This window comes from Momordica charantia (genome assembly GCF_013281855.1).
Source record: "Momordica charantia cultivar OHB3-1 chromosome 5 unlocalized genomic scaffold, Mcharantia_2.0 BLBB01000005.1, whole genome shotgun sequence".
NCBI lineage: Eukaryota > Viridiplantae > Streptophyta > Magnoliopsida > Cucurbitales > Cucurbitaceae > Momordica > Momordica charantia.
In genome coordinates, this window is record NW_028275163.1 from 14,201,955 (window position 1) to 14,226,279 (window position 24,325).

General features: G+C 38.0%; 2 protein-coding genes across 2 annotated transcripts; both read left to right on the plus strand.

The window, feature by feature from the left end:
- Positions 1-202: 202 nt before the first annotated feature.
- On the plus strand, positions 203-12,871 carry LOC148211388 (uncharacterized). The gene is made up of 9 exons (XM_088124400.1): positions 203-373; positions 1,178-1,462; positions 5,037-5,155; positions 8,491-9,199; positions 9,236-9,625; positions 10,022-10,274; positions 10,704-11,352; positions 11,488-12,335; positions 12,393-12,871. The coding sequence occupies exons 1-9, from the start codon at positions 203-205 to the stop codon at positions 12,638-12,640; spliced, it is 3,672 nt and encodes a 1,223-aa protein (XP_087980526.1). The 3' UTR covers positions 12,641-12,871.
- Positions 12,872-18,800: 5,929 nt separating this feature from the next.
- Positions 18,801-24,018, plus strand: LOC148211389 (uncharacterized). Its single transcript, XM_088124401.1, has 7 exons — positions 18,801-18,871; positions 19,636-20,344; positions 20,381-20,770; positions 21,169-21,421; positions 21,851-22,499; positions 22,635-23,482; positions 23,540-24,018. Exons 1-7 carry the CDS (start codon positions 18,801-18,803, stop codon positions 23,785-23,787), a joined length of 3,168 nt encoding a protein of 1,055 aa, XP_087980527.1. The 3' UTR covers positions 23,788-24,018.
- Positions 24,019-24,325: the final 307 nt, after the last annotated feature.

The following is a 24,325-nucleotide window of genomic DNA, read 5'->3' on the forward strand; positions in this document are numbered from 1 at the left end:
ATGCTTAGAAGGCTGAAGTAGCACGTATGAAGGCCAAAGAGGACCTTTAGATGGAACGAGTGGAGGCGACCTCTCGGGATAGTCGGATCTCAAACTTGGAGGAGCGTCTTAATGAAAATGAGGATAAATTGCTTAAAGCCGAAGAGGGGTAAGCACTAGTGGCGGCCGATTTGTCTTTGAGCAAAGAGGCTGAAAAGACAGTATGGATTCCCTACACCAAGAATCCGACAAGGTTTTTAGCCTCGAAGTTGCTCTAACTGAAACTAAGGTCATCTTTCACGACATGGAGCTTCTAGAATCTCACTTTCATGGGACGGAGGGCTTCCGGGCTTTCAAGCAAGAGCTTCAACGTACAGGGCTCGACTTTGCCCAGGTTCGCTTGCAAGATCGATGTCCTGAAGAATGAGGACGCGTTCTTGATGCCTTCGAGTGCTTCTGGCTGATGCCTGATAGTTGTGAGTATGAGGAACATATCCAGCACCTTCTTTCTCAGGGGTACAACTACCTTGAGGCTTTGGATGCAGTGACTCTTCTATTTGTGGCTCCTTCTCCTTCTTCACCCTACTAGGATTGTTGTCTTTCGCTTTCTTCTACTATTTATATTTTCCTTTTGTGTGTGGGGCCTTATGTCTGTTACTTTTAATCTCTACTTGTTTTTGCTATGAAATATAAGACCAACTTTATTTGATATCACTACTATCTTGCGATGTCTCCAATGGTCCCTTCCCTCAAGTGATTTTCCTACCCTCCTTGGAAGGGAAGTCACTGTTTCTTCTTGGAGACTTACACAGTGTGTTTGCTGAATGGTTGCAAATATGTCAGAGTGGGAGCCTTATTCGACGACTCCACTCGGGAAAATGCCTTTGAACATTAGTTCTCCATAGGCCTACTCACGGTCGAGTGGTGCCAAGTGGGCTATCCGAACTCGGGAGGAGCCTTGGAACCTAAAGTGTTCCTGGAAAGGCAGGAATTCATCCCAGTGGGAGCCCTATTCGACTGCTCCACTTGAGAACTGCCTTGGAACATCAATTTTCTAGAGGCCTGCTGGCGGCCGGGTGGTGCCACGTGGGCTATTCGAATTAGGAGCTAGCCGTGGAACTTATAGTATTCCTGGAATGGCAGGAATGAATCCGAGTAGGAGCCCTATTCGATTGCTCCACTTGGGAAACTGCCTTAGAACATCAATTTTCTAGAGGCCTGCTTGCAGCCGAGTGGTGCCACGTGGGCTATCAGGACTCAGGCTCAGTTGTGGAACTTAGACGGTTCTTGGAAAAGCATGAATGCGTCCGAGTGGGAGCCCTATTCTTCTGCTACACTTGAGAAAATGCCTTGGAACATCAGTTCTCCAGAGGCTTGCTTGCAGCTGAGTGGTGCCACGTGGGTTATCCGAACTCGGGGGCAGCCTTGGAAGTTAGAGGTGTTCCGTCAGGCTTGCGGTAGCATGGTGCTCCACATTGATTTCGTACGTACCAGTGTACTTATTACCGTATATGGGGAGGCAAAGGATCGTCCTTGGGCTCCGTTCCCACAATCGTCACCGTCTTTGAATACCTTTTGTCATTATGTTGCGTGCACTTCGAGGCGTCCCTAGTAGGGCCATGATAACTCTAAAATAGAGAGTGGTTTATGAGCCAAACTAAGGGCATTTGCGTGTGTAAATGTGAGATTAAAGTTAATTAAGCTGTAAGAATGTGAGAATTTCCTGAAAGAACCTTGAATGCATGGTTAGGTATAGATTCATCCAAATTCTCGAGTGAATGCTAAACTATGGATGTTTGATATAGGAAAGAGCATGGTGCATTCGGAGCAGTTGAGGCGCTAGCAAGTTAACGCAGTGTTGCAAAAGCTGAGATAGGAAATGTTGAAATTAAGAGCATGCAAGTGCTTTGGAGGCTACAAAGTGAAGGCTACATCAGTAACTCGATTAAGCAACCTTTTTATTACCGCGTCCGTACAACGTCCGTACAGTATATGCATAAGGTTTCGCGAGTGCCCTAAATTAAAGACTTGGTACATAAGGAAAAAGACACAGAAGCGGCAAAGAGGGGAGGACAGACAGATTGACTGAAGGGATGTGAATCCCGGAGCGGAAGTGTACCGTTGTTCGTGAAATTTGGGAAACAAAATCCAAATGTGCAAGATGAAAATACAGAGGGAAACCATTACCTTTGAAGAACGTTTCTTCAACTTTTTCCCAACGAACACCACCCAAAAATCTTCCTTGCTATCCTCTTGGGTTTCGAGAACCGTGCTTGTGGGAGAACCTCGTTTGGAATGAGAGGGAGTATAGAGAGAGCTTGAGAGAGATGGGAGTTCTCTTTTTTTTCTATTCTGTTGTTCTGTTTTTGTAGAACGTTTCTATAAATATTTCCCAGAAAAAACAGTGATGTGGGGAGTTACCCCACGTCACTTAACTCCCCACTCCCCTACAATAATGCAAGGGAGTTAATAATTAATATTAATTAATTAATATTAATATAATTAATATATTAAATAATTATTAATCAAATTAATAATTAATTAATTAAATGTAATATTAAATAATTAACAATTAATTATTTAACATTTAATTAAATATCTCGTATTTAATTAAACCATATTCTCTCTTGTATAACCTATAGATTTAATGTACATCTTATGTGCATTAATTTTTAACCTATAGTTTTAATATGAATCATATTCATATTAATTTTATTTGAATCTCATTCAAATAATTTCTCTCATAATATATAGTTTTAATTTAAATTAACTATATATTATAATGTACCAATATACATATAATCCCTTAAGAAATTTGAATATTTCAAATTCTTCCAAAAACTTGATCCTCGTTTTACCCGTTATGAGCTAGCAAGAGGACCTAATGGACCTACAGATCCGAAGCTCTATCAATACGAGATTAATCGGTCAAACTCATTGACTGAGTTAATCAACATTCGTTAATTACGGGTCACTCCACTAAAGACCCGCAGTTGCACTCTTCTCACTGTAGAATGTTTTCGTGTCCATGGATATACGACCATTAATGACGAGTCAATCCTTCACGAGTGCTCGTAACTCAAGTTGGATCAAACTACCGTTTAACCCCTGAGTTACATCTTTCTCCTTAAATACCACTGCTCCTCTAATGAACAACCCGGTTATGGTCCGACCAATAACCGGAAGTTCCTCTTGGGCCAATGAGAGGGTGGGGCCCCTTGTTCAAGTCCCGGAGTCAGTATTTAAGAGAGCACTCATCTACTCCCTTAATGTAACCACCCAGAAATCTCGCGCACCTCTAGGTCACATGAACTACCCAACTAATCAGTTTTAGCCCCGATTACAACTTGCCAACTTCCTTTGAACATAAACTTATAAAATCAAGCTACAAACCTCATCAAATTAACGATAAACCAATCTCAAAAAATGCAACAACGTTCGTGAACTACTTCACGAGGCAAGTTTATTATTCAATCTAAATGATTCTAAGCAAATGGGATAAAGCTCAAATAGGCACCTAACCCGAGGCATAACTAACAACAAGGAAAAATCTCCCAATTAGTCAAAGGTACATAATCCGTTTATTGGCCACAACATAAGGCCCTAACAAAAGAATTAGACTAAATAAGAAAAACTAAGCAGCCTATAGTCCTCATTTGTCAGGTCTCCCCCGTCCCATCAACAAGGGCACCCTCGAGTCCTTCACCTGAAACAATCATTGTAGAAGAGGGGGGTGAGTATATAAAATATACTCTGTAAGTAGCCCTCATCAAGCACACACACACATCACGCTCAAAAACCATAAAGAAAACATACATCGTCATGCTCAAAACATAAGGGAAACATACATCGTCATGCTCTATCATTACAGTATGCGAACAACTATAGACATGCTCCACAATGACATCATACATTCAATCATAAATGTGTTCTATATAACCCGATGCTAACCACAATCGTAAACAAATCAACTACAGTTCACATGGCGCCCTAGCGCTTCAGACAACTCTAAGTTCATCTCATCCATCCAAGGTTTCCAAGACTGTTCTGTTGGTAGTGTCGGCCCTTGACCATTTATACCCAGAGCCCCGACACTAGTGCATCGACTGATGTGAACCAAGGAAGCACCATTGTCATGCCTCAAGGACCCATAACGAGATCAAGAGCCAAGAAGCTACAACAAGCTTTACTTTCTCATGTTCAATACTTGGTGAGCTCGGCTAGGGATGATCAAGAGAGAGATGGAACTTTTCAAGTCAATATCTTCCAAGTAGAGCTTAAGGGAGGCGTTGCATTAAATGAACTCTAAGTTCATTTAAAGGAGCTGAAGTTGAAGTGGAGTTTAACTCAAGTTGCATTCAATAAAGCCAAGTTCGATTCAAGGAACTCAAGTTGCATTAAATGAACTTAAGTGCACCTCAAGCTTCATTTATTGCAAGTCATCCATCAATTAATGGAACTACACTTCAAACTACTTCAAGTGAAGCTTCATTTATAATTGGGAGGTTACAAAGACTTTGAAGGGTGATCAAGACTTCAATTCTCGGATTTAAACCTCTTTTTATTATATTTTCAGTTTTAAACATTTCATTTATATGTTTTAAGTTACATTTTAGCTAGTGGATGTTAGGCCATCATGTAATTGGGAGTTACAACCTTTCAAATGCCTTTAGGTTACTTTTAGGGTTGTTTTGGAGGCTATAAATAGCCTAGCTTGTTACCTTTGAAAGACAGATTTTGATGATTGAATGAAGTTGCTATTTTGCTTCAAAAAGCCTAGAGCTTGTTTTTCTTTGCAATTCTTAAGTGTTAGATTTGCATGCTAGAATCATTCAAGTAGTCTTGATCAAGCTATTTGTGGAGTGGTTCGAATTTTGAGTTTAGAAACAAGTTTTCTCTACTCTTGATATTGATCATCAAGGTAAATCCGTTCTAACTTCTTCCTTGGGTCGACATCATCTCGATTTGGGGTTTTAGCATTTGTGATCTAGGGGTTTGCATAACCATAAGGGTTCTTAGATCCAATTGGCTATTGTTTTCTTATCATTTGGTATCAGAGCTTAGATCGAGGGCGAGGCCGAGGAAGAGGCTACCATAATCTCCAACGGAGAGCTCCACGGGAGGGTGCTCAAGTTGACCGAAACTTGGGCAATATCAAATTGAAGCTTCCAAAGTTCTATTGTCCAATCCATTTGTCAATATAAGTCAAATCTTATAGCATTGTTGCATAAGGACCCTTAGTATCAAGCTCACATATTTTATCCTAGTCTTTCTACTTTTCTAAGATTTTTGCAGGAAGTTCCAACTTTTCAATTCAAGCATGATCGAATACAAGAAACAAAGGAAGCTATAAATGAGCCAAGAAGAGTTATCCTATAATCTTCTCATGATCTTGAGATTGTCTTACAAGGTAAGTATAAAATAGATCTTGATTTTGAAGATACTAACTTGCTTCCTTATTGTGTAGGTAACCATGAACAAAAGAAACCTAAAGTGAAAGGCATTGTGGAAAAGTATTTGTCTAAGAAGTCGCATAAAGAATTCCATGGCCGAGAACGCAGAATTGTATGTTGGAGAATGCAAATGCAAAGTACCAAGTGGAGGAAAAATAAATCCGAGCACATTTTCAACAAACCAAGTGATTGGGTTTGGAAGCACTTTTGGAAGGAACGAAGAATTTGTCCAAGTCCAAACATAAGAAGACTAAGAAGGATGATATTACATGAAGACTTCAAGATTGCACTTCAAGGAAGTCAAAAAGTGGTGTTAACTCAAAGAAGGCAAACAAGAAAGGGCCATAGAAATTTTCAAGAAGAAAGAAGTGACATGTCCAACGAAGAAAATCATAAATCTTCAAGCTCCAATATACAACTCACAAGGTAAGGAACAAGTTGTTAAGGCTTATCATTGGACTAACTTGATTCGTTTTGATGAAGGAAATGAAAACCTTGATTTGAGGACAAATCCTTTTAAAGAAAGGGGGGATGATACGAATCCATTTGTGACCAATTACATATATCAAAGGAGCAATTATTACAAGAAAGGCAAGGAAGATTCAAGAGGCTTTCACACTGCACCTTCAAAAGCTTGTTAATGCACAAGAACCAACAAAGAGTTTTGAGCCCGAATTTATTCATAATGTTACTTCAATGAGTCAAGAAGAGAATGGAGCAAAGATGGCACGGGAAAAGTTGTCTATTTTGAGAGATGGCACGGAGAACAAAAAAGTGTGCAGATTCGTGAACAGGTGCCTTTGCAGATTGCACCTCTTTGGAGTTTGTGAAGTCAAAAGTTGTCAAACCATATCCAAATGTGAAGCGCCTCCTACAGCACATAGATAAGACCATTTGAAGCATGACTACGTTTTCTGATCCGCATTTAAGTGTCTAGAATGATGTGCAATCAAGTTTTAATTTGCATGTCTTATTTTCTACAATTTGCATTAAGTAGTATTTTGAAAAACTTTTGGTGTTCTTATGTTGAACGACCATTTGACCTATTTAAAGGCTTGTAATGCTCTTGTTATGGATAACTTAAGATTAAAACATATTGAAATTCAAGAACTTTTGTTCCTTAACACTTTTGGTGTTGCTTCTTTCAAATCTTGCTTTAGGTTTGATGTTAAACCGATTCATTGGATTAGTCTCGATCAAGCTAATTCTGGAGTGAGTTGTCTTAGGATCTAGGAGTGACCATCGTAGATTCTAAGTCCGATCTAAGAGTGATTCATCTTCTAACCTTACTCTTGGTTGGAATCATTCGGTAAGTTAGTCGTTTTTGTGAATGTTTGCAAGGATCCTAGAAGGACCTCTAGCTTTGTAAACACGAGCAACCTTGGCGCTTATCATTTGGTATCAGAGCATTGGTCGACATCCTTTGGCCGGTTCTAGAGGTGAAATATCTTTACTTTATTTAATTTTATTTTTCTGTTATTTTCCTTTTTCGAAAGTAGTTTCTTACAAAGTGTAACAAGACATAACTTGTCTTGAAATTCTTGTATTTTGCTCTCGGATCATTAGCAAAAAAAAATTAGAAGCAAAAGAAAAAAAAAGGAAAAAAAAAACAGAACCAAAAGAAAGAAAAAACAGTAGCAAAAAGAAACAAAAACAGTAGCAAAAAGAAAGAAAACCGTAGAAAAAAAAAGAAAGCATTCGAAGATCCGAGGCACACGAAATGTTCTTTTCATTATGTTGTGTTTTGTTTAAATTATCAAGTTGTTTATCCTAAGATTGAGTTTCTGTAGTCTTAGTTTGTGAGAGTTGATCATTGAATTAGTTATATCAAGCTTTAAGCAAGATTGCACCAAAATTTAAGCCAACCCTTATATCTTTGACCTAGTACCAAAAGCCTACCCTTGAGTGATAAACACGAGTGTCCTTGAGTGAAATCTTGGTGAGAAGAGTGGTAAGGTTCTTATTATCATTATTATTGTTTCTAACAAAATGGCACAGGATGGAGTACCACAAGTACCGCAAGATCCTAACATGGTGATTCTTCAAGCAATTCAAGGAATGATGGAAATGATGATGGAAGATAGACAAGAAAGGAGAGCGCAACAACAAAGAGAAGAACGAGCCATACAAGAAGATGATGCGTTTGACCTTGCTGAACAAGAAAGACAAGTTGGAGGAAGAAGAAATGGGAGAGGAAGAGGACGAAATAACTTTGCCAACGTCATGCAACCTAGAAGATTGGAAAGATTAAATGAAAATAGGGATGGCGGAGTTAAACTAAAAATTCCACCATTTAGTGGAACGGCGGACCCCGATGCTTACTTGCGATGGGAAAGGAAGATAGAACGTGTATTTCATTGCTCTACATATAGTGAAAATAAGAAGATGAGACTTGTCATTGCCGAATTCATTAATCATGCTAATGAATGGTATCAACATCTCAAATCCGAGAAAAGAAGGAAAGATGAGGATCAAATAGAAACTTGGGAAAAACTCAAAGAAGCCATGAGAATGAGGTATGCTCCCAAACATTATAAAAATGATTTGAAAACTAAACTGCAAGCTTTGAGGCAGGGAACAAAAAGTGTTGATGAGTATTATCAAGAGATGGTGATTTTAATGGAAAAAGCACACATTCGAGAAGAAGAGGAAGAAACCATGTCTAGATTCCTTGGAGGTTTGAATCTGGAAATTGTTCATCATATTGATAGAAATCCACCACCTTACTTGGAAGATTAAAACATATTGAAATTCAAGAACTTTTGTTCCTTAACACTTTTGGTGTTGCTTCTTTCAAATCTTGCTGTAGGTTTGATGTTAAACCGATTCATTGGATTAGTCTCGATCAAGCTAATTCTGGAGTGAGTCGTCTTAGGATCTAAGAGTGACCATCGTAGATTCTAAGTCCGATCTAAGAGTGATTCATCTTCTAACCTTACTCTTGGTTGGAATCATTCGGTAAGTTAGTCGTTTTTGTGAATGTTTGCAAGGATCCTAGAAGGACCTCTAGCTTTGTAAACACGAGCAACCTTGGCGCTTATCAGTATGTATTTGACTGCCATAATTTTAGCGAAGAAAAGAAGGTAAAACTATGTATTGCTCAATTTAAAGATTATGCAATAACATGGTGGGACAAATTGATGTCAAGTAGGAGACGAAATCTTGAGGCGCCAATCGATTCATGGTATGAATTCAAGGAGTTGATGAGAAGGCGGTTTGTTCCTAGACATTTCCAAAGGGACACGGCGCAAAAGCTACAAGTGTTGAGACAAGGTAGCAAGTCTGTGGAGGACTATTACAAGGAGATGGATTTGTTGATGGATCGACTTGATCTTGAAGAGGATATGGAGAATCTCATGGCACGATTTCTGAATGGCTTAAACAAGGAGATTGCTGATAAGGTTGATCTACAACCTTACTATAACATAGAGGAGATGTTGCATATTGCCATAAAGATCGAGAAGCAACTCCAACGAAAGTCCCAAAGATATTCTACTAAACCTTCTTCAAGTACTTCTACATGGAAAAGGGATAGTAAGCATGCTGAATATAAGTCTAAGACCCGAGAGTTAAGTGAGAAACCTAAGGATAAGGGAGAGACTTCTTATAAGGGGAAAGAAAAGGTTGATGAGACTAAAGAAAGAAATAGAGACATTAAGTGTTGGAAATGTCAAGGGGTTGGTCACTATAGTAGAGATTGCCCTAATAGGAGAACTATGGTCCTTAGGGAGGGAGAGTTGGTGACGGACGATGAGGAGGAAGATGAGGTAATAGAGAAAGAAAATGAGGATTGTGATAGTGAGGAGTATAGTGAAGAGGACCCTACACATATGTCCTTAGTCACTAGGAGAGCTTTAAGCACCCAAGTTAAGGAGGATAGCTTAGACCAAAGAGAGAATTTATTTCACACTAGGTGCCTTGTTCAATCTGTACCTTGTAGTATGGTGATCAACAACGGTAGTTGCACCAATGTTGTGAGTTCAATTCTGGTCAAGAGACTTAATTTAGAGACTAAACCACATCCTAGACCGTATAAGCTTCAATGGTTGAGTGATTGTGGGGAGGTAAGGGTGAATAAGCAAGTTCTTGTTTCTTTTACTATTGGAGAATATGTTGATGATGTTTTGTGTGATGTTGTACCTATGCATGTCGGGGATATATTGTTGGGTAGACCTTGGCAATTTGACCGTCGGGTAATGTATGATGGGAATGCCAATCGCTATTCTTTTACTCATCATGGAAGAAAAACTACTCTTGTACCTTTGTCACCAAAAGATGTGCATGTTGATCAATGCAAACTTGAAAAGAAGAGGCAAGAGGCTGATGCAAAAGCAAAAAGTGAAAAAGAAACAAAAGAAAATGAGTTGAGAGAAAAAAAAAGTTTGAGTGAAAAGCAAGGTAGTAGCAATCAGCCTAGTGGGAAAAATGAGAGAAAAGCCAAAACGGTGAGCTTGTATGCTAGTTCAAGTGAGGTTAGGAATGTTTTAATGGCGAAACGGACTGTTCTTGTACTTTTGTACAAAGGATCTTGTTTCCTTACTAACGAGCTTAACCCTTCTTTGCCTAGTGTTTTTGTTGCCCTTTTGCAGGAATTTGAGGAATTATTTCCCGAGGAGATGCCAAGTGGATTGCCACCACTTAGGGGGATCGAGCACAAGATTGACTTCATTCCGGGAGCAACCATTCCAAACCGTCCAGCTTATAGGACTAATCCTAGCGAGGCCGAAGAGATACAAAGGCAAGTGAATGACCTCCTTGCCAAAGGGTATGTACGCGAGAGTTTGAGTCCATGTTCTGTTCCGGTTATTCTTGTACCTAAGAAAGATGGGTCATGGCGTATGTGTGTTGATTGTAGGGCTATAAACAAGATAACTATTAAGTATAGGCATCCAATTCCTAGATTAGATGATATGCTTGATGAGTGGCATGGATGTAGTCTCTTTACTAAGATTGATTTGAAATCGGGTTATCATCAAATTCGCATGCATATTGGGGATGAATGAAAAACTGCTTTCAAAACTAAGTATGGTCTTTATGAATGGTTAGTTATGCCTTTTGGATTGACTAATGCACCTAGTACACTCATGAGGTTAATGAATCATGTCTTGCGTGAATACTTAGGGAAGTTTGTGGTTGTATATTTTGATGATATTCTTGTTTACTCTAAGTCATTAAATGAGCATGTTAAGCATGTACGTTCTGTTTTGAATACTTTAAAAAAGGAGTGTTTGTATGCAAACTTAAAGAAATGTAGCTTTTGTATGGAAAAAGTTAACTTTCTTGGTTTTGTAGTTTCATCTAAAGGTGTTGAGGTTGATGAGGAAAAGGTAAAGGCTATAAGGAATTGGCCTACACCTAAAAGTGTAAGTGAGGTAAGAAGTTTTCATGGACTTGCGGGTTTCTATCGTAGGTTCATAAAAGACTTTAGTACAATTGCTTCGCCTTTGAATGAACTTGTTAAGAAACATGTTACTTTTGTGTGGGGAGAGGACCAAGAACGTGCTTTTACCACTTTGATAGAAAAATTGAGTTCCGCTCCACTACTTGCATTGCCTAATTTTGACTTAACTTTTGAAATTGAATGTGATGCTAGTGGGGTAGGTATAGGTGCTGTTTTAATGCAAAATCAAAGACCTTTAATGTTCTTTAGTGAGAAGTTGAATGGTGCTTCTTTGAAGTATCCCACTTATGACAAAGAACTTTATGCTTTGGTTCGTGCATTACAAACATGGCAACATTATCTTTGGCCTAAAGAGTTTGTTATCCATACTGATCATGAAAGTTTAAAACACTTGAGAGGTCAAGATAAGCTCAATCGTCGTCATGCTAAGTGGGTGGAGTTCATTGAGACATTTCCTTATGTCATTAAGTATAAACAAGGTAAAGAGAATGTGGTTGCTGATGCTTTGTCTCGAAGGTATGTTCTTTTTAACACTTTGAATGCTAAACTACTTGGATTTGAGCATATTAAAACCTTGTACCATGATGATCCTTCTTTTGGTTCTATTTTTGATTCTCTTGAAAATGGTATTGTTTTGGATGGGTACAACTTGTTTGATGGATTTCTTTTGAGGAAAGGTAAGTTGTGCATTCCAAATTGCTCTATTCGTGAATTGCTTGTTAAAGAAGCTCATGGAGGAGGATTAATGGGGCATTTTGGAGTAGCAAAAACATGTGACATGCTTTCTGAACATTTTTATTGGCCTAGGATGAGACATGACGTTCATAAAGTTTGTGAGCATTGCATTTCATGTAGGCAAGCTAAATCTAGACTTAAACCGAATGGCTTATATTCTCCTTTGCCCGTTCCAATTGCTCCTTGGTTGGATATATCAATGGACTTTGTCTTAGGTTTACCAAGGACTAGGAAAGGTAGAGATAGTATATTTGTGGTTGTTGATAGATTTAGTAAAATGGCTCATTTTATTCCATGTCACAAAACTGATGATGCTAAAAACATTGCGGATTTGTTCTTTAGAGAGATTGTTCGATTGCATGGCATTCCTTACAGCATTGTTAGTGATCGGGATGTAAAATTCTTGAGTCATTTTTGGCGTGTCTTATGGGGAAAGTTAGGTACTAAGCTAGTCTATTCTACTACATGTCACCCTCAAACGGATGGTCAAACTGAGGTAGTAAATAGAACATTGATTACTATGCTTAGGGCTGTTATTGATAAAAATATCAAATCTTGGGAGGATTGTTTGCCATTTGTTGAATTTGCTTACAAAATTAATAAGGGACGAAGGCATTTTATATTCAACCCAGGAGATTGGGTGTGGGTGCACTTTCGGAGGGAGAGATTTCCCGTCCAACGACATTCTAAGCTCAATCCTAGAGGAGATGGTCCATTTCAAGTTCTCGAGCACATCAACGCCAATGCTTATAAAATTGATTTACCAAGTGAGTATGGTGTTAGTGCAACCTTTAATGTTGCTGATTTGAGTCCTTTTGATGTAGGTGATGGCTATGATTTGAGGACGAATCCTTCTCAAGAGAGGGAGGATGATGTGAACCAAGGAAGCACCATTGTCATGCCTCAAGGACCCATAACGAGATCAAGAGCCAAGAAGCTACAACAAGCTTTACTTTCTCATGTTCAATACTTGGTGAGCTCGGCTAGGGATGATCAAGAGAGAGATGGAACTTTTCAAGTCAATATCTTCCAAGTAGAGCTTAAGGGAGTCGTTGCATTAAATGAACTCTAAGTTCATTTAAAGGAGCTGAAGTTGAAGTGGAGTTTAACTCAAGTTGCATTCAATAAAGCCAAGTTCAATTCAAGGAACTCAAGTTGCATTAAATGAACTTAAGTGCATCTCAAGCTTCATTTATTGCAAGTCATCCATCAATTAATGGAACTACACTTCAAACTACTTCAAGTGAAGCTTCATTTATAATTGGGAGGTTACAAAGACTTTGAAGGGTGACCAAGACTTCAATTCTCGAATTTAAACATCTTTTTATTATATTTTCAGTTTTAAACATTTCATTTATATGTTTTAAGTTACATTTTAGCTAGTGGATGTTATGGCCATCATGTAATTGAGAGTTACAACCTTTCAAATGCCTTTAGGTTACTTTTAGGGTTGTTTTGGAGGCTATAAATAGCGTAGCTTGTTTCCTTTGAAAGACAGATTTTGATGATTGAATGAAGTTGCTATTTTGCTTCAAAAAGCCTAGAGCTTGTTTTTCTTTGCAATTCTTGAGTGTTAGATTTGCATGCTAGAATCATTCAAGTAGTCTTGATCAAGCTATTTGTGGAGTGGTTCGAATCTTGAGTTTAGAAACAAGTTTTCTCTACTCTTGATATTGATCATCAAGGTAAATCTGTTCTAACTTCTTCCTTGGGTTGACATCATCTCGATTTGGGGGTTTTAGCATTTGTGATCTAGGGGTTTGCATAACCATAAGGGTTCTTAGATCCAATTGGCTATTGTTTTCTTATCATCGACCCTCGACCATTTATACTCGAGACCTCGACGTCTTTTCAATCTATTGGCTTAATAGTTCCCCAAGTCTAACTCCTCGAATCGTATCGACCCTTACCGTTTATCCCCAAGACCCGACACTCATCTACAGAGGCTTGGCGTTCAACCTTGCCATTTATCCCCAAGGCTTGAACTGTGCATCGATCCTCGACCATTTATACCCGAGGCCACGATGTCTTACAATCTATTGGCCCTTGACCATTTATACCCAAGGCCCCAATAGTTCTCCTTTCGAAATACTCCTCGCATCGACCCCCGACCATTTATACCCGAGGCCCTGACACTCACCCATTCACTTCGTAACTGTCTGATAAGCACCAAGGTTGCTCGTGTTTACAAAGCTAGAGGTCCTTCTAGGATCCTTGCAAACATTCACAAAAACGACTAATGCTGTAAGGAATTAGCTTGATGAATCACTCTTAGATCGGACTTAGAATCTACGATAGACACTCCTAGATCCTAAGACGACTCACTCCAGAATTAGCTTGATCGAGACTAATCCAATGAATCGGTTTAACATCAAACCTAAAGCAAGATTTGAAAGAAGCAACACCAAAAGTGTTAAGGAACAAAAGTTCTTGAATTTCAATATGTTTTAATCTTAAGTTATCCATAACAAAAGCATTACAAGCCTTTAAATAGGCCAAATGGTCGTTCAACATAAGAACACCAAAAGTTTTTCAAAATACTACTTAATGCAAATTGTAGAAAATAAGACATGCAAATTAAAACTTGATTGCACATCATTCTAGACATTTAAATGAGGATCAGAAAACGTAGTCATGCTTCAAACGGTCTTATCTATGTGCTGTAGGAGGCGCTTCACATTTGGATATGGTTTGACAACTTTTGACTTCACAAACTCCAAAGAGGTGCAATCTGCAAAGGCACCTGTTCACGAATCTGCACACTTTTTTTGTCCTCCGTGCCATCTCTCAAAATAGACAACTTTTCCCGTACCATCTTTGCTCCATTCTCTTCTTGACTCATTGAAGTAACATTATGAATAAATTCGGGATCAAAACTCTTGGTTGGTTCTTGTGCATTAACAAGCTTTTGAAGGTGCAGTGTGAAAGCCTCTTGAATCTTCCTTGCCTTTCTTGTAATAATTGCTCCTTTGATATATGTAATTGGTCACAAATGGATTCGTATCATCCCCCCTTTCTTTAAAAGGATTTGTCCTCAAATCAAGGTTTTCATTTCCTTCATCAAAACGAATCAAGTTAGTCCAATGATAAGCCTTAACAACTTGTTCCTTACCTTGTGAGTTGTATATTGGAGCTTGAAGATTTATGATTTTCTTCGTTGGACATGTCACTTCTTTCTTCTTGAAAATTTCTATGGCCCTTTCTTGTCTGCCTTCTTTGAGTTAACACCACTTTTTGACTTCCTTGAAGTGCAATCTTGAAGTCTTCATGTAATATCATCCTTCTTAGTCTTCTTATGTTTGGACTTGGACAAATTCTTCGTTCCTTCCAAAAGTGCTTCCAAACCCAATCACTTGGTTTGTTGAAATTGTGCTCGAATTTATTTTTCCTCCACTTGGTACTTTGCATTTGCATTCTCCAACATAACATTCTGCTTTCTCGACCATGGAATTCTTTATATAAATTCTTGGATAAGTAGTTTTCCACAATGCCTTTCACCTTAGGTTTCTTATGTCCATGGTTACCTACACAATAAGGAAGCAAGTTAGTATCTTTAAAATGAAGATATTTTATACTTACCTTGTAAGACAATCTCAAGATCATGAGAAGATGATAGGATAACTCTTCTTGGCTCCTTTATAGCTTCCTTTGTTTCTTGTATTCGATCATGCTTGAATTGAAAAGTTGGAACTTCCTGCAAAAATCTTAGAAAAGTAGAAAGACTAGGATAAAATATGTGAGCTTGATAGTAAGGGTTCAATACTTGGTGAGCTCGGCTAGGGATGATCAAGAGAGAGATGGAACTTTTCAAGTCAATATCTTCCAAGTAGAGCTTAAGGGAGGCGTTGCATTAAATGAACTCTAAGTTCATTTAAAGGAGCTGAAGTTGAAGTGGAGTTTAACTCAAGTTGCATTCAATAAAGCCAAGTTCGATTCAAGGAACTCAAGTTGCATTAAATGAACTTAAGTGCACATCAAGCTTCATTTATTGCAAGTCATCCATCAATTAATGGAACTACACTTCAAACTACTTCAAGTGAAGCTTCATTTATAATTGGGAGGTTACAAAGACTTTGAAGGGTGATCAAGACTTCAATTCTCGGATTTAAACCTCTTTTTATTATATTTTCAGTTTTAAACATTTCATTTATATGTTTTAAGTTACATTTTAGCTAGTGGATGTTAGGCCATCATGTAATTGGGAGTTACAACCTTTCAAATGCCTTTAGGTTACTTTTAGGGTTGTTTTGGAGGCTATAAATAGCCTAGCTTGTTACCTTTGAAAGACAGATTTTGATGATTGAATGAAGTTGCTATTTTGCTTCAAAAAGCCTAGAGCTTGTTTTTCTTTGCAATTCTTAAGTGTTAGATTTGCATGCTAGAATCATTCAAGTAGTCTTGATCAAGCTATTTGTGGAGTGGTTCGAATTTTGAGTTTAGAAACAAGTTTTCTCTACTCTTGATATTGATCATCAAGGTAAATCCGTTCTAACTTCTTCCTTGGGTCGACATCATCTCGATTTGGGGGTTTTAGCATTTGTGATCTAGGGGTTTGCATAACCATAAGGGTTCTTAGATCCAATTGGCTATTGTTTTCTTATCATTTGGTATCAGAGCTTAGATCGAGGGCGAGGCCGAGGAAGAGGCTACCATAATCTCCAACGGAGAGCTCCACGGGAGGGTGCTCAAGTTGACCGAAACTTGGGCAATATCAAATTGAAGCTTCCAAAGTTCTATTGTCCAATCCATTTGTCAATATAAGTCAAATCTTATAGCATTGTTGCATAAGGACCCTTAGTATCAAGCTCACATATTTTATCCTAGTCTTTCTACTTTTCTAAGATTTTTGCAGGAAGTTCCAACTTTTCAATTCAAGCATGATCGAATACAAGAAACAAAGGAAGCTATAAATGAGCCAAGAAGAGTTATCCTATAATCTTCTCATGAACTTGAGATTGTCTTACAAGGTAAGTATAAAATAGATCTTGATTTTGAAGATACTAACTTGCTTCCTTATTGTGTAGGTAACCATGAACAAAAGAAACCTAAAGTGAAAGGCATTGTGGAAAAGTATTTGTCTAAGAAGTCGCATAAAGAATTCCATGGCCGAGAACGCAGAATTGTATGTTGGAGAATGCAAATGCAAAGTACCAAGTGGAGGAAAAATAAATCCGAGCACATTTTCAACAAACCAAGTGATTGGGTTTGGAAGCACTTTTGGAAGGAACGAAGAATTTGTCCAAGTCCAAACATAAGAAGACTAAGAAGGATGATATTACATGAAGACTTCAAGATTGCACTTCAAGGAAGTCAAAAAGTGGTGTTAACTCAAAGAAGGCAAACAAGAAAGGGCCATAGAAATTTTCAAGAAGAAAGAAGTGACATGTCCAACGAAGAAAATCATAAATCTTCAAGCTCCAATATACAACTCACAAGGTAAGGAACAAGTTGTTAAGGCTTATCATTGGACTAACTTGATTCGTTTTGATGAAGGAAATGAAAACCTTGATTTGAGGACAAATCCTTTTAAAGAAAGGGGGGATGATACGAATCCATTTGTGACCAATTACATATATCAAAGGAGCAATTATTACAAGAAAGGCAAGGAAGATTCAAGAGGCTTTCACACTGCACCTTCAAAAGCTTGTTAATGCACAAGAACCAACAAAGAGTTTTGAGCCCGAATTTATTCATAATGTTACTTCAATGAGTCAAGAAGAGAATGGAGCAAAGATGGCACGGGAAAAGTTGTCTATTTTGAGAGATGGCACGGAGAACAAAAAAAGTGTGCAGATTCGTGAACAGGTGCCTTTGCAGATTGCACCTCTTTGGAGTTTGTGAAGTCAAAAGTTGTCAAACCATATCCAAATGTGAAGCGCCTCCTACAGCACATAGATAAGACCATTTGAAGCATGACTACGTTTTCTGATCCGCATTTAAGTGTCTAGAATGATGTGCAATCAAGTTTTAATTTGCATGTCTTATTTTCTACAATTTGCATTAAGTAGTATTTTGAAAAACTTTTGGTGTTCTTATGTTGAACGACCATTTGACCTATTTAAAGGCTTGTAATGCTCTTGTTATGGATAACTTAAGATTAAAACATATTGAAATTCAAGAACTTTTGTTCCTTAACACTTTTGGTGTTGCTTCTTTCAAATCTTGCTTTAGGTTTGATGTTAAACCGATTCATTGGATTAGTCTCGATCAAGCTAATTCTGGAGTGAGTTGTCTTAGGATCTAGGAGTGACCATCGTAGATTCTAAGTCCGATCTAAGAGTGATTCATCTTCTAACCTTACTCTTGGTTGGAATCATTCGGTAAGTTAGTCGTTTTTGTGAATGTTTGCAAGGATCCTAGAAGGACCTCTAGCTTTGTAAACACGAGCAACCTTGGCGCTTATCATTTGGTATCAGAGCATTGGTCGACATCCTTTGGCCGGTTCTAGAGGTGAAATATCTTTACTTTATTTAATTTTATTTTTCTGTTATTTTCCTTTTTCGAAAGTAGTTTCTTACAAAGTGTAACAAGACATAACTTGTCTTGAAATTCTTGTATTTTGCTCTCGGATCATTAGCAAAAAAAATTAGAAGCAAAAGAAAAAAAAAGGAAAAAAAAAAAAGACCAAAAGAAAGAAAAAACAGTAGCAAAAAGAAACAAAAACAGTAGCAAAAAGAAAGAAAACCGTAGAAAAAAAAAGAAAGCATTCGAAGATCCGAGGCACACGAAATGTTCTTTTCATTATGTTGTGTTTTGTTTAAATTATCAAGTTGTTTATCCTAAGATTGAGTTTCTGTAGTCTTAGTTTGTGAGAGTTGATCATTGAATTAGTTATATCAAGCTTTAAGCAAGATTGCACCAAAATTTAAGCCAACCCTTATATCTTTGACCTAGTACCAAAAGCCTACCCTTGAGTGATAAACACGAGTGTCCTTGAGTGAAATCTTGGTGAGAAGAGTGGTAAGGTTCTTATTATCATTATTATTGTTTCTAACAAAATGGCACAGGATGGAGTACCACAAGTACCGCAAGATCCTAACATGGTGATTCTTCAAGCAATTCAAGGAATGATGGAAATGATGATGGAAGATAGACAAGAAAGGAGAGCGCAACAACAAAGAGAAGAACGAGCCATACAAGAAGATGATGCGTTTGACCTTGCTGAACAAGAAAGACAAGTTGGAGGAAGAAGAAATGGGAGAGGAAGAGGACGAAATAACTTTGCCAACGTCATGCAACCTAGAAGATTGGAAAGATTAAATGAAAATAGGGATGGCGGAGTTAAACTAAAAATTCCACCATTTAGTGGAACGGCGGACCCCGATGCTTACTTGCGATGGGAAAGGAAGATAGAACGTGTATTTCATTGCTCTACATATAGTGAAAATAAGAAGATGAGACTTGTCATTGCCGAATTCATTAATCATGCTAATGAATGGTATCAACATCTCAAATCCGAGAAAAGAAGGAAAGATGAGGATCAAATAGAAACTTGGGAAAAACTCAAAGAAGCCATGAGAATGAGGTATGCTCCCAAACATTATAAAAATGATTTGAAAACTAAACTGCAAGCTTTGAGGCAGGGAACAAAAAGTGTTGATGAGTATTATCAAGAGATGGTGATTTTAATGGAAAAAGCACACATTCGAGAAGAAGAGGAAGAAACCATGTCTAGATTCCTTGGAGGTTTGAATCTGGAAATTGTTCATCATATTGATAGAAATCCACCACCTTACTTGGAAGATTAAAACATATTGAAATTCAAGAACTTTTGTTCCTTAACACTTTTGGTGTTGCTTCTTTCAAATCTTGCTGTAGGTTTGATGTTAAACCGATTCATTGGATTAGTCTCGATCAAGCTAATTCTGGAGTGAGTCGTCTTAGGATCTAAGAGTGACCATCGTAGATTCTAAGTCCGATCTAAGAGTGATTCATCTTCTAACCTTACTCTTGGTTGGAATCATTCGGTAAGTTAGTCGTTTTTGTGAATGTTTGCAAGGATCCTAGAAGGACCTCTAGCTTTGTAAACACGAGCAACCTTGGCGCTTATCAGTATGTATTTGACTGCCATAATTTTAGCGAAGAAAAGAAGGTAAAACTATGTATTGCTCAATTTAAAGATTATGCAATAACATGGTGGGACAAATTGATGTCAAGTAGGAGACGAAATCTTGAGGCGCCAATCGATTCATGGTATGAATTCAAGGAGTTGATGAGAAGGCGGTTTGTTCCTAGACATTTCCAAAGGGACACGGCGCAAAAGCTACAAGTGTTGAGACAAGGTAGCAAGTCCGTGGAGGACTATTACAAGGAGATGGATTTGTTGATGGATCGACTTGATCTTGAAGAGGATATGGAGAATCTCATGGCACGATTTCTGAATGGCTTAAACAAGGAGATTGCTGATAAGGTTGATCTACAACCTTACTATAACATAGAGGAGATGTTGCATATTGCCATAAAGATCGAGAAGCAACTCCAACGAAAGTCCCAAAGATATTCTACTAAACCTTCTTCAAGTACTTCTACATGGAAAAGGGATAGTAAGCATGCTGAATATAAGTCTAAGACCCGAGAGTTAAGTGAGAAACCTAAGGATAAGGGAGAGACTTCTTATAAGGGGAAAGAAAAGGTTGATGAGACTAAAGAAAGAAATAGAGACATTAAGTGTTGGAAATGTCAAGGGGTTGGTCACTATAGTAGAGATTGCCCTAATAGGAGAACTATGGTCCTTAGGGAGGGAGAGTTGGTGACGGACGATGAGGAGGAAGATGAGGTAATAGAGAAAGAAAATGAGGATTGTGATAGTGAGGAGTATAGTGAAGAGGACCCTACACATATGTCCTTAGTCACTAGGAGAGCTTTAAGCACCCAAGTTAAGGAGGATAGCTTAGACCAAAGAGAGAATTTATTTCACACTAGGTGCCTTGTTCAATCTGTACCTTGTAGTATGGTGATCAACAACGGTAGTTGCACCAATGTTGTGAGTTCAATTCTGGTCAAGAGACTTAATTTAGAGACTAAACCACATCCTAGACCGTATAAGCTTCAATGGTTGAGTGATTGTGGGGAGGTAAGGGTGAATAAGCAAGTTCTTGTTTCTTTTACTATTGGAGAATATGTTGATGATGTTTTGTGTGATGTTGTACCTATGCATGTCGGGGATATATTGTTGGGTAGACCTTGGCAATTTGACCGTCGGGTAATGTATGATGGGAATGCCAATCGCTATTCTTTTACTCATCATGGAAGAAAAAAACTACTCTTGTACCTTTGTCACCAAAAGATGTGCATGTTGATCAATGCAAACTTGAAAAGAAGAGGCAAGAGGCTGATGCAAAAGCAAAAAGTGAAAAAGAAACAAAAGAAAATGAGTTGAGAGAAAAAAAAAGTTTGAGTGAAAAGCAAGGGAGTAGCAATCAGCCTAGTGGGAAAAATGAGAGAAAAGCCAAAACGGTGAGCTTGTATGCTAGTTCAAGTGAGGTTAGGAATGTTTTAATGGCGAAACGGACTGTTCTTGTACTTTTGTACAAAGGATCTTGTTTCCTTACTAACGAGCTTAACCCTTCTTTGCCTAGTGTTTTTGTTGCCCTTTTGCAGGAATTTGAGGAATTATTTCCCGAGGAGATGCCAAGTGGATTGCCACCACTTAGGGGGATCGAGCACAAGATTGACTTCATTCCGGGAGCAACCATTCCAAACCGTCCAGCTTATAGGACTAATCCTAGCGAGGCCGAAGAGATACAAAGGCAAGTGAATGACCTCCTTGCCAAAGGGTATGTACGCGAGAGTTTGAGTCCATGTTCTGTTCCGGTTATTCTTGTACCTAAGAAAGATGGGTCATGGCGTATGTGTGTTGATTGTAGGGCTATAAACAAGATAACTATTAAGTATAGGCATCCAATTCCTAGATTAGATGATATGCTTGATGAGTGGCATGGATGTAGTCTCTTTACTAAGATTGATTTGAAATCGGGTTATCATCAAATTCGCATGCATATTGGGGATGAATGAAAAACTGCTTTCAAAACTAAGTATGGTCTTTATGAATGGTTAGTTATGCCTTTTGGATTGACTAATGCACCTAGTACACTCATGAGGTTAATGAATCATGTCTTGCGTGAATACTTAGGGAAGTTTGTGGTTGTATATTTTGATGATATTCTTGTTTACTCTAAGTCATTAAATGAGCATGTTAAGCATGTACGTTCTGTTTTGAATACTTTAAAAAAGGAGTGTTTGTATGCAAACTTAAAGAAATGTAGCTTTTGTATGGAAAAAGTTAACTTTCTTGGTTTTGTAGTTTCATCTAAAGGTGTTGAGGTTGATGAGGAAAAGGTAAAGGCTATAAGGAATTGGCCTACACCTAAAAGTGTAAGTGAGGTAAGAAGTTTTCATGGACTTGCGGGTTTCTATCGTAGGTTCATAAAAGACTTTAGTACAATTGCTTCGCCTTTGAATGAACTTGTTAAGAAACATGTTACTTTTGTGTGGGGAGAGGACCAAGAACGTGCTTTTACCACTTTGATAGAAAAATTGAGTTCCGCTCCACTACTTGCATTGCCTAATTTTGACTTAACTTTTGAAATTGAATGTGATGCTAGTGGGGTAGGTATAGGTGCTGTTTTAATGCAAAATCAAAGACCTTTAATGTTCTTTAGTGAGAAGTTGAATGGTGCTTCTTTGAAGTATCCCACTTATGACAAAGAACTTTATGCTTTGGTTCGTGCATTACAAACATGGCAACATTATCTTTGGCCTAAAGAGTTTGTTATCCATACTGATCATGAAAGTTTAAAACACTTGAGAGGTCAAGATAAGCTCAATCGTCGTCATGCTAAGTGGGTGGAGTTCATTGAGACATTTCCTTATGTCATTAAGTATAAACAAGGTAAAGAGAATGTGGTTGCTGATGCTTTGTCTCGAAGGTATGTTCTTTTTAACACTTTGAATGCTAAACTACTTGGATTTGAGCATATTAAAACCTTGTACCATGATGATCCTTCTTTTGGTTCTATTTTTGATTCTCTTGAAAATGGTATTGTTTTGGATGGGTACAACTTGTTTGATGGATTTCTTTTGAGGAAAGGTAAGTTGTGCATTCCAAATTGCTCTATTCGTGAATTGCTTGTTAAAGAAGCTCATGGAGGAGGATTAATGGGGCATTTTGGAGTAGCAAAAACATGTGACATGCTTTCTGAACATTTTTATTGGCCTAGGATGAGACATGACGTTCATAAAGTTTGTGAGCATTGCATTTCATGTAGGCAAGCTAAATCTAGACTTAAACCGAATGGCTTATATTCTCCTTTGCCCGTTCCAATTGCTCCTTGGTTGGATATATCAATGGACTTTGTCTTAGGTTTACCAAGGACTAGGAAAGGTAGAGATAGTATATTTGTGGTTGTTGATAGATTTAGTAAAATGGCTCATTTTATTCCATGTCACAAAACTGATGATGCTAAAAACATTGCGGATTTGTTCTTTAGAGAGATTGTTCGATTGCATGGCATTCCTTACAGCATTGTTAGTGATCGGGATGTAAAATTCTTGAGTCATTTTTGGCGTGTCTTATGGGGAAAGTTAGGTACTAAGCTAGTCTATTCTACTACATGTCACCCTCAAACGGATGGTCAAACTGAGGTAGTAAATAGAACATTGATTACTATGCTTAGGGCTGTTATTGATAAAAATATCAAATCTTGGGAGGATTGTTTGCCATTTGTTGAATTTGCTTACAAAATTAATAAGGGACGAAGGCATTTTATATTCAACCCAGGAGATTGGGTGTGGGTGCACTTTCGGAGGGAGAGATTTCCCGTCCAACGACATTCTAAGCTCAATCCTAGAGGAGATGGTCCATTTCAAGTTCTCGAGCACATCAACGCCAATGCTTATAAAATTGATTTACCAAGTGAGTATGGTGTTAGTGCAACCTTTAATGTTGCTGATTTGAGTCCTTTTGATGTAGGTGATGGCTATGATTTGAGGACGAATCCTTCTCAAGAGAGGGAGGATGATGTGAACCAAGGAAGCACCATTGTCATGCCTCAAGGACCCATAACGAGATCAAGAGCCAAGAAGCTACAACAAGCTTTACTTTCTCATGTTCAATACTTGGTGAGCTCGGCTAGGGATGATCAAGAGAGAGATGGAACTTTTCAAGTCAATATCTTCCAAGTAGAGCTTAAGGGAGTCGTTGCATTAAATGAACTCTAAGTTCATTTAAAGGAGCTGAAGTTGAAGTGGAGTTTAACTCAAGTTGCATTCAATAAAGCCAAGTTCAATTCAAGGAACTCAAGTTGCATTAAATGAACTTAAGTGCATCTCAAGCTTCATTTATTGCAAGTCATCCATCAATTAATGGAACTACACTTCAAACTACTTCAAGTGAAGCTTCATTTATAATTGGGAGGTTACAAAGACTTTGAAGGGTGACCAAGACTTCAATTCTCGAATTTAAACATCTTTTTATTATATTTTCAGTTTTAAACATTTCATTTATATGTTTTAAGTTACATTTTAGCTAGTGGATGTTATGGCCATCATGTAATTGAGAGTTACAACCTTTCAAATGCCTTTAGGTTACTTTTAGGGTTGTTTTGGAGGCTATAAATAGCGTAGCTTGTTTCCTTTGAAAGACAGATTTTGATGATTGAATGAAGTTGCTATTTTGCTTCAAAAAGCCTAGAGCTTGTTTTTCTTTGCAATTCTTGAGTGTTAGATTTGCATGCTAGAATCATTCAAGTAGTCTTGA

What these genes read in the sequence shown, in the direction of transcription:
- LOC148211388 (XM_088124400.1), top strand. Translation starts at nt 203, where the DNA reads ATGGATTCCCTACACCAAGAATCCGACAAGGTTTTTAGCCTCGAAGTT. An exon ending in GATGCTTTGTCTCGAAGGTA is followed by an intron (nt 11,353 to 11,487) that starts TGTTCTTTTTAA and finishes GTACAACTTGTT; the next exon opens with TGATGGATTTCTTTTGAGGA. An exon ending in TTATAAAATTGATTTACCAA is followed by an intron (nt 12,336 to 12,392) that starts GTGAGTATGGTG and finishes CTTTTGATGTAG; the next exon opens with GTGATGGCTATGATTTGAGG.
- LOC148211389 (XM_088124401.1), top strand. Translation starts at nt 18,801, where the DNA reads ATGCAACCTAGAAGATTGGAAAGATTAAATGAAAATAGGGATGGCGGA. An exon ending in AGATGGGTCATGGCGTATGT is followed by an intron (nt 21,422 to 21,850) that starts GTGTTGATTGTA and finishes GTATGGAAAAAG; the next exon opens with TTAACTTTCTTGGTTTTGTA. An exon ending in TTATAAAATTGATTTACCAA is followed by an intron (nt 23,483 to 23,539) that starts GTGAGTATGGTG and finishes CTTTTGATGTAG; the next exon opens with GTGATGGCTATGATTTGAGG.